Genomic DNA, 9,803 nt, shown 5'->3' with positions numbered 1-9,803 from the left:
TCCTTTTTTTGAGTGTCAAATATAATACTTTTGTGTCTAGAAGCATATTACTTGCCTAACTAAATCAAACAGGTTTCAAACACAACAATTTGTCAACAAAGGTTATATAAAAAGCAAAGTATTTTTGTATGTGTTGTCTTAAATTTGTGTAAAATTTTGTTTAAAAAAAACATGTGTCCATTGTAGAGGCAAGGCTCGATGATTACAGGGGTCGGGCAGGTCCGCATAGTCATTCCCACCCAAGGTCAGTGATACATCTCATTGAGTACATTTTACATATGTGAAATACATGTGATCAATGTTTTTTTGAAATCTTTGTCAGTGGAGTGTTATATTTGAGTCTTATAGTTGCAGGGATGACTCTGTCCGCTTTTATGGTATTTTTCATTTGAAGTTAGACTGCACAGGCAAATCTGGGAATGCACTCAGGAAGCAAAGCTTAACTTAAATTTTACTAGATTATCAATGGCTCTTTTCACACCTGATAGGGAGTTAAATAATTATTAAAGTGTAATGTTATGGATGTCACAGTAACACTAGCTGTGCCTTGCTTGTTTCCATGGAGACCCTAAGTGTTAAGTGTGTGAGTGACCGCTCTCTGGGCCAGTCAGATTCTGGCTTCATCCAGCCAAAACAGTCAACCTCTGGAGAGGCATCCATAACATCCATCCAGAAGTTTGCTAAGAGGATGAGAGGTAGGTAGTCAGCAATGTTGTTGCCAAATTTCGAAAAGTACCCGTACCAGCCCAATTTAGAAAATATGCTCAACAACCCCTGACATTTGGAAAATTCATGTAGAGAAGTTTTCACATTGGGGAGTTGATGTATTTCATTTTCTGCTCCAAAATACTTGAAAAGTGATAATTTAGTGTTTTTTAGTTAAAAATATATTATGTTGGGTTCAAATCATAACGCTGCATAAGGAAACTAACTAAATGATGCAATTTATTTCTATAAAAAAAAGTGACACCTTGAATTGAGAAGTATTTGACAGCAATTAGGAAATGTGCAGTTTTTCTCTATTTGGAACGTTCTGTTTTCAGGTTCCTTACAAAGAAGGAAAAAATCACTTGTAATGGCTAATCAAAGGACTCAAATATAATGTTACAATAGTAGATTTTAATGTCAAATGATAGTAAATATGGCTATGGTTATGGTCTGCTTAAATTTATAGGACTACTCTCTAGATCTTAGCTTTACATTTGACCATCATATACCTTTCTAGGAACAAATCAAAATATCAAATGTTCAGATTAACTGGTACATTGCAAGGCAAAAAGAGTCTGTTGATGTTTATTCATTATACGTGTACATTTCAAGATGACATACATTTTGTTCCTCTGCTTATCAGTCCTGGTGATGATGCTGGTGTGAAGAGGTCAAAAGAAACAGTTGCTGAGGTACCTGACTTACCGTCTATTCCTTTGATGCAAATATGAGAGATATTTTTATGCTCCCCGAAAATTTTCGGGGAGCATATAGTTGCCGCTTTGTCCTTCCTTACTTCCATACTTCCTTACTTACTTCCGTCACACTTTTTTTTACCGTTTTTCATAGCACCTTCAATACTTTACCGATCACTTTCATATTTGGCATGTAGGTACCTTGCATGGACCTCTACCTTTTGATGAGGTTTGAGGTCACTGGAGTCAAGGTCAAGGTCACAGAGGCTAATAATAGATTTTAACGTCCCACTTTTGTTACAGTTTCTCATAGCACCTTCAATAGTTTACTGATCTCTTTCATATTTGGAATGTAGTTACCTTGCATGGACTTCTACCTTTGGATGAGGTTTGAGGTCACTGGGGTCAAAGTCAAGGTCACGGAGGCTAATTATAGATTTTCCTGTCACACTTTTGTTACAGTTTCTCATACCACCTTCAATACTTTACTGATCTCTTTCATATTTGGCATGTAGGTACCTTGCATGGACCTCTACCTTTCGATGAGGTTTTAGGTCACTGGGGTCAAGGTCACGGAGGCCAATAATAGATTTTTCCTTCACGCTTTTGTTACAGTTTCTCATAACACCTTCAATACTTTACTGATCTCTTTCATATTTGGCATGTAGGTACTTTGCATTGGCCTCTACCTTTTGATTAGGTTTAAGGTCACTGGGGTCAATGTCAAGGTCACGGAGGCTAATAATAGATTTTCCGTCAGGCTTTTGTTACTTTACCGATCTCTTTCATATTTGGCATGTAGGTACCATCCATGGACCTCTACATTTTGATGCGATTTTAGGTGACTGAGCTCAAGGTCACCAAGGCTAATAATAGATTTTCTGTCATGCTTTTCTTACAGTTTCTCATAGGGCCTTCAATACTTTACCGATCTCTTACGTATTTGCAAAGTAGGTACCTTGCATGGACCTCTACCTTTTGATGAGGCTTGAGGTCACTGGGCTCAAGGTCACCCAGGCTATAAATATTTGGCATGTACACCATCTGTTAATAACGGAGTTATGGCCCTTTGTATCTTGAAAAAAAATGCTTTTTTAGTGTCAAATATAACACTTTTTTGTCCAGAAGCATATTGGCGGTGGATATCAATTCAACGAATTTGCTTGTTTGTCTATTTTATAAAGCTATAGTAATTCCATTATTCTCTTATATTGAAAAAAAGATTTATTGTAATGGTTGAAAATTACTTAATCAGTGAGGCTTAGAAGACCAACTTTGTCATGCTGAGAAAATCAAAAACATCAGCACATAATATAATATTAAAACAAGCATAACATGATGTCCCACATATCAACAGTATGATATCATTAGACTGTGAATATGGCTCCTCCATGCATAACTCCGAACTGAAATTTCACATAAATTAATTCAGGCACTTAAAATTAAAGTTTAACTAGGCTTGCAACAACTTCATAAATCTGTATCATTTTCAGATATTCCATTTGAAATAAATATGCCTTCAGAGTTATTTTAGGTTTCTGACAGAAAATAGTCTTAACAACGGAAAGGTGATTTTGGCCTATCTGTTCCTGTCTGTCTGTCTGTCTGTAATTATATGTGTGTGTCTGTCACAAAACTGTAACCTTGCTCATAAAACGAAAACTCTTGGGTCTGTGTTCTTTAAACTTCACATGAGCATGCATCTCATTTAGATCTACAATCAAACATGGTTTGAGGTCACTTGGTCAAAGGTCACTGCGACCTTTACATTCAAAATGTAACCTTGCTTATAAAATGAAAAGTCTACAGATGAAGTGTGAGTTTTAAACTGGTCCATTGATTTTTGGTGAAGTTATGGGTTTTGTTTTCCCTTGTCATAGGCGGAGGGATATTATTTTGGTGTTTTCCGTGCGTCCGTCCGGCACTTTTGTGACCAGAGCCATATCTTGGAAGTGCTTTGGAGGATTTTATTGAAACTTGGTATGAGCATATATATGGATAAGAGGATGATGCATGTTAGAGTTTCCATCTGTCCAGAAAACTTTTGTGTCCAAGAGTATAATTGCGGGGGATATCAATTCAACGAATTTGCTTGTTTGCTCATAAATAGCTGATGATGGACATCAAAGCGCTATAGGGGGCTTTGTGTTACACAAACATAGCTCTTGTTTGGAATTTCTATTGCCACATTTCATAGCTATAGCACTCTTTAACAAATATGCATTTACAATTATCCTTCTCATTTTGTAGTTGCATCGCATATATTAGTGACCAAGCCATAAGGGAGCAAAGCATGTCAAGAAAAAATAAAATGTAGTCATTTCAAACAGATTGATCTTTTTGCCTTGTCAGTAAAAGAAATGAAAATGTCTTAAATTTTAGTTGATTTATTTTTTCAGATACCTTCATCATTGTACTACCCACTGACTACATTGAATGTAGAAAGACAGAACGAAGATCACCGTAAGGCCACATCATGAAAGCCATTGCGTCAGACTGCCTGTCTCAAGTGCCTTGTTGTAATCGTTTGGTTTATATTATAATCAACTGGCTTATTTTATAGATTATTTGTTATGGGAACTTGAGTGCCAGACCTATGACTAGCTATTAATGAGATTTTGTAATGAAGCGTTGCAAGCTAGATTGTGAATTGTTATGAGAACTTTATTTCAAAAGATAGGCCTATGACTGGCTGTTAGTTAGAAGTTTTGTAATGAAGCTGTGCACATTAGATTGTGAATTGTTATGAGAACTTTATTTCAAAAGATAGGCCTATGACTGGCTGTTAGTTAGAAGCTTTTTGTACATAATTTATTGTGAATTAGATTGTGAATTGTTAAAAGAATTCAAGTGACATTTGTAATAAAGCTGTTAGTTTAAAGTTTTGTTAGGAAATTATACAAATATTGTGATTTGTTATGAGATATTTAGTGTGTGAACTATGTCAAGCTATTAGTGAGAAGATTTCTAATGAAACAATACATTAGATTGTGAAATGCTATAACAAATTTTCTGCAAGACCTATGGCTAGCTATGAGTAAAAAGAATACATATGAAATTGTACACATTAGATCGTGAATTGTAAAAACAATTTTTGTGCCAGATATATTATTAGCTATTAGTAAGATTTATAATGAAATGACACACATTAATTTGTGAATTGTTAACAGAACTTTGGTGCAAGACCAATGCCTGTATATATTAAAAATGTTAAGATTTTTATGAAAGTTTACACATTAGTTCTTAAACTGTTAAGATATTTTTAGTGAGAGGAGTATGTTTATAAATGATTATAAAATAGTTGTACACAAGATATTTGGTGCCAAATGAAAGCAAATTACTGATGAAACTGTGCACATTACATTGTGATATCTTATGAGATATTTGGTGCCAAATGAAAGCAAATTACTGATGAAACTGTACACAGTAGATTGTGATTTGTTATAACTGTTGTGTTAAATGGACAGTGTTCTTGCTTCCAAGGTGCGAATGTTGATAAAGTATATTGTTTGCAGACAGTTTGAAAAAAATGAAAACTGCTTTATTCTGTATGTCAGTGCTCAAACTTGTGGCTCAAATTACTACTGTTGTTTTTTTGAATATCTTAACTGGTTAAGTACTTCTAAGCATGAAGTTCAGATGTTTAAGACACACTTTCCATGTGCTCTGATTCACAAAGGACAGAGTTATGGACAAATAATTACAACTTCTGTCACTTTCATATGAATGCTGCATTCTGATTGGATAATTTGTTCACGTGACCGGTTTTTCATTTTCCAATGAAACCACTTCGTATGCAAATTTCTGGTCATAAACATGTTGTCAAAATGACGTTATGATTTGCGTGAAACTTAATGGCGTTGTTTTTTATTGGTCAATAGGGAAATGACGATATATTTTTTGCGCAAACTTCAAAGATATATACCCATTTGACGGAGATGAAACCGAAACTGAAAATAGATTCATAGGCTAGATTAAAAAGGAATTTTATGACCCTTACCACGATAGAATTTCAGCTTAAAGATCATTTTGTGTTGTAATTACGCCAGCGTTTATGCAAATTAGGCATAATTTTCCCGACAGTTCATACAGCGATCAAATGCAGAAAAATGCTATTCAATTCCTAAGTAAATTTTGACATAATTTAGGTCTTTTCCCCACCTAATGAGAACTTCTTGGAGCAAGCTTCTGTTTTTAAGTGACTAATTTTATACCTTGTCATAAGCATCCAGTTAAGATATGCAAGACACAATTTCCATTTGAATTTATTGACACATCCCAAACTTCTGCTCTTTTTCATCACTGAGTCAGTCAATTTCATCCCAGTCAAAACTGTCTCTCAGGTATTTTTAGTGACTGGTGACAAAGCTATAGCTTAAGTATCATTAGATATGCAAATGAGCCTAAAATGTCACTTAAATTCTGCTTTGATTTTCCTTTTTTGGAAAGTGCTGTATTTTTATTTGATATTGCAATGTTTCATGCCTTCTGATGCTTGTTTTTTATATTTTGTTAGCTCACCTGAGCACATTGTTCAAAGGTTAAAAATGGCCATAAATGAGCTCGTTCGGGCCATAACTATATCATTCATTGTGAGATTTTGAAATCATTTGGCACATTTGTTCACCATTTTTGGACGGTGTATCGCACTAAAGAATTACGTCAATAACTCCAAGGTCAATGTCACACTGGCCATAAATGAGCTTGTACGGGCCATAACTATGTCATTCATTGTGAGATTTTAAAATCATTTGGCATATTTGATCACCATTATTGGACGGTGTGTCGCGCGAAAGAATTACGTCAATAACTCCAAGGTCAATGTCACACTGGCCATAAATGAGCTTGTCCAGGCCATAACTATGTCTTTTATTGTGATATTTTAAAATCATTTGGCACATTTGTTCACAATCATTGGACGGTGTGTCATGCGAAAGAATAATGTCGATGTCTGCAACGTCAAGATTACACTTGAGTTCAAAGGTCAAAAATGGCCATAAACTTGTCCGGGCCATAAGTATGTCATTCATTGTGAGATTTAAAATTACTCTTTACATTTGTTCACAATCATTAGACGGTGTGTCGCGCGAAAGAATTACGTCAATAACTCCAAGGTCAAAGTTACACTTTGAGTTCAAAGGTCAAAAATGGCCATAAATGAGCTTGTCCCCGCCATAATTATGTCATTGTGAGATTTTAAAATCATTTGGTCAATATGTTCACCATTATTGGAAGGTGTGTCATGCGAAAGAATAATGTCGATATCTGCAACGTCAAGGTCACACTTTGAGTTCGAAGGTCAAAAATGGCCATAGATGATCTTATCTGGGCCATAACTGTCATTCATTGTGAGGATTTAAAATTACTCGGTACATTTGTTCACAATCATTAGACGGTGGGTCGCGCAAAAAAATAACGTGAATAACTCCAAGGTCAAAGTTACACTTTGAGTTCAAAGGTCAAAAATGGCCATAAATGAGCTAGTCCGGGTCATAACTATGTCATTCATTGTGAGATTTTTAAATCATTTGGCACATTTGTTCACAATCATTGGATGGTGTGTCATGCGAAAGAATTATGTCGATATCTGCAAGGTCACACTGAGAGTTCAAAGGTCAAAAATGGCCATAAATGATATTGTCTGGGCCATAACTATGTCATTAATTGTGAGATTTTGAAATTACTCTGTACATTTGTTCACAATTATTAGACGGTGTGTCATGCGAAAGAATTACGTCGATATCTCCAGGGTCAAAGTCACACTTGGAGTACAAAAGTAAAAAATGGCCATAAATGAGCTTGTCCGGGCCATAACTATGTCAATCATTGTGAGATTTTAAAACTTCTCGGTATACTACTGTGACAAAGCTCTAATTATTAATATTTTTTTAAACCTGGTTTTGTGACAATTTTGTCCCTTCTTTATTTTTAGTCAACAAATAAATGGAATTTCATTAGTGTATTTCAACATTACCTTTTTTGCCAAGTATTGTTATTTTATACCATGTTCATCTTATGTCTAATTTTAAATGTGTCTTAATGTCTCGCAATAAAATTGTACATATTTTCATGTTTGTCGTCATTTAAATAATAAAATATCATTCAGTTCTCCTTTTCATGTTTTCAATCGATTGACCATGTTACTCTTGAGTACAATATGTAAGCCATATATCCAAATACTGTATGTCCTGGAATTCAGATGGTGTGCGGCTAACAAAGGACTATGTAACTCTTGTGTTCAAATACTGAATGTCTCGCGTAACGTTGGTTCACGGCTGACAGTGACCATGTAATACTGAGTATAAAATGTAAGGCACGTGTCCAAATACTTGATGTCCCGTATAAAATTAGCGCGCGGCAGACACTGACTGTAACATTGAGTATTACAAGTAAGGTATATATCCATATACTGGATGTCCTGTATAAAGATGTGCGCTGCTGACAAGGGACCACGTAATAATGAGAACAACGTGCAAGGCATACAAGTATATCCAAATACTGTCTCATTTAACGTTGGTGCACGGCTGACAGTGACCATGAAATATTGAGTACAACATGTAAGACATATATCCAAATACTTTCACGATCTTTGAACAAATACAAATGTAAATGAAGCGTATTTTCGACAATGGTTCAAATAAGATACCATAGCAACTGATTATACTTTAAAGTACATGTTTATCAAATCCTATATTATTGGTCTTATCCTATTAGCCATACAATTTCCATTTGTGCGAATATTTACTCAAAAGACACCTTACTTTCATTACATGAAACAATGCCCGCGTCATTAAAAAGATATGCGATTATTAAAATTTACAAAAAAACTTGGCGTTTTATTGCCTCTTTTATAAATAACTTTATACATGAAACATAAGCTGAGTCGCGCTGTTGGAAAACCGGGCTTAATGCCCGTGCGTAAGAAAGGATTTCCTTTAAAACAAAATTCCATTGAAGCGCAGACGCTTTTCTGGGACGACACAACACACATGCATTAAGCCCGGTTTTCCCAGAGCGAGACTCAATTTCATGCTTTTTCAAAATAAAAAATGTAAACACGGTAAACGTATAAAGCATGGTGTTTCTTACTTTTTCTTCGATAAATTTGACGAAAGGAAAGACATTAAACACACATATAATGCGCCAATCGAATAAGCGTATGTGTTTTAACACAAACTACCTTCCTCGTACAAAGGGAATCCGATGCCATGTTGTTCGACGCGAGTTTGACATTTTACTGTTAGGCACATGTCCAAATACTCGATGTCCCGTATAAAGATGGCGCGCGGCTGAAAAGGTGACTATGTCATATTGACGTTAACTTGCTGGGCATATGTCTAAATACCATATGTCCAGCATAAAGAGTGTAAGGGACTGACAAGGGACCATACAACATTGAGTATAACATGTAAGGCATACATCAAATTACTGGATGTACCTTAAAACTATTCAGCGCGGCTGACTGCGACTATGTTACATTGAGTATAACATGTAAGACTAATGTTCAAATACCGGATGTCCTGTATAAAGATGGCGCGCGACAGACAAGGGACCATATAACATGAGTATAACATGTAAGGCACACATCCAAATACTGAATGACCCGTAAAACGTTGGTGCGCGGCTGAGAATGACATGTTAGGTACATATCCAAATACCGGATGTCCCGTATAAAGATGGTGCGCGGCTGACAGTGACTTTATAACATGGAGCATACCATTGTAGGCATATATCCAAATACCGGATGTCCCCTATAAAGATGGTACGCGGCTGACAGTGACTACTGCATATACCTTGGAGTATACCATTGTAGGTACATGTCCAAACACTGGATTTCCAGCATAAAGATGTTGCGCGGCTTACAAGGGACTATGTAACATTGAATAAAACATGTAATGCATATGTCAAAATACTGGTTGTCCGGTATAAAGATGTTGCGCGGCTCACAAGGGACTATGTAACATTGAATATAACATGGAATGCATATGTCCAAATACTGGATGACCCGTATAAAGATTGTGCGCGGCCGACGGTGACCATGTTACATTGAGTATAACATTTTGGTCATGTATCCAAATACTGGATGTGCCGTATTTTGATGGTGCGCGTTGATAGTGATTTTTTAATATTGAGTATAATATGTTGGGACTGTCCAAATACTGGATGTTCCGTATTATGATGGTGGGCGTTCACGGTAATTATTTAACATACACAATAACATGTTGGGCATGTCAAAATACTGGATATCCCGTATAATGATGGTGCGCGGCTGACAGTGATTATGTAACATAAACTATAACATGTAGGGAATTTGTCAAATTACTGGATTTCCTGTATAGTGATGGTGCGCGTCGGTCAAAGGACCGTGTTTCATTGAGCATAGCATTTTAGTCAAATGTC

General features: G+C 35.8%; 2 protein-coding genes across 10 annotated transcripts in view; both read left to right on the top strand.

Annotated features, from left to right (window-relative positions):
• Nucleotides 1–4,714, top strand: part of LOC127872742 (uncharacterized) — a 30,861-nt gene extending 26,147 nt beyond the window's left edge. For 4 of the 9 annotated variants that reach the window (XM_052416115.1, XM_052416112.1, XM_052416111.1 and 1 more), the window contains 4 exons: nt 187–244; nt 395–695; nt 1,352–1,400; nt 3,803–4,714. Coding sequence is in view for 2 of the 9 variants with exons in the window: in XM_052416118.1 (XP_052272078.1) it covers nt 187–244; nt 399–448 (108 nt within the window). In the remaining 7 variants the exon portion in view is untranslated. The remainder of the gene's footprint in view (nt 1–186; nt 245–394; nt 696–1,351; nt 1,401–3,802) is intronic. The other 5 variants (XM_052416118.1, XM_052416116.1, XM_052416113.1 and 2 more) reach the window with 2 other exon arrangements.
• The window catches only part of LOC127872739 (uncharacterized), a 167,859-nt gene that overhangs the window by 68,685 nt on the left and 89,371 nt on the right, over nt 1–9,803 (top strand). The gene's annotated exons all lie outside the window — the stretch shown is intronic.

The sequence above is a fragment of the Dreissena polymorpha genome, chromosome 3 (genome assembly GCF_020536995.1).
Source record: "Dreissena polymorpha isolate Duluth1 chromosome 3, UMN_Dpol_1.0, whole genome shotgun sequence".
NCBI lineage: Eukaryota > Metazoa > Mollusca > Bivalvia > Myida > Dreissenidae > Dreissena > Dreissena polymorpha.
This window is presented reverse-complemented; position numbering and strand designations above follow the sequence as displayed.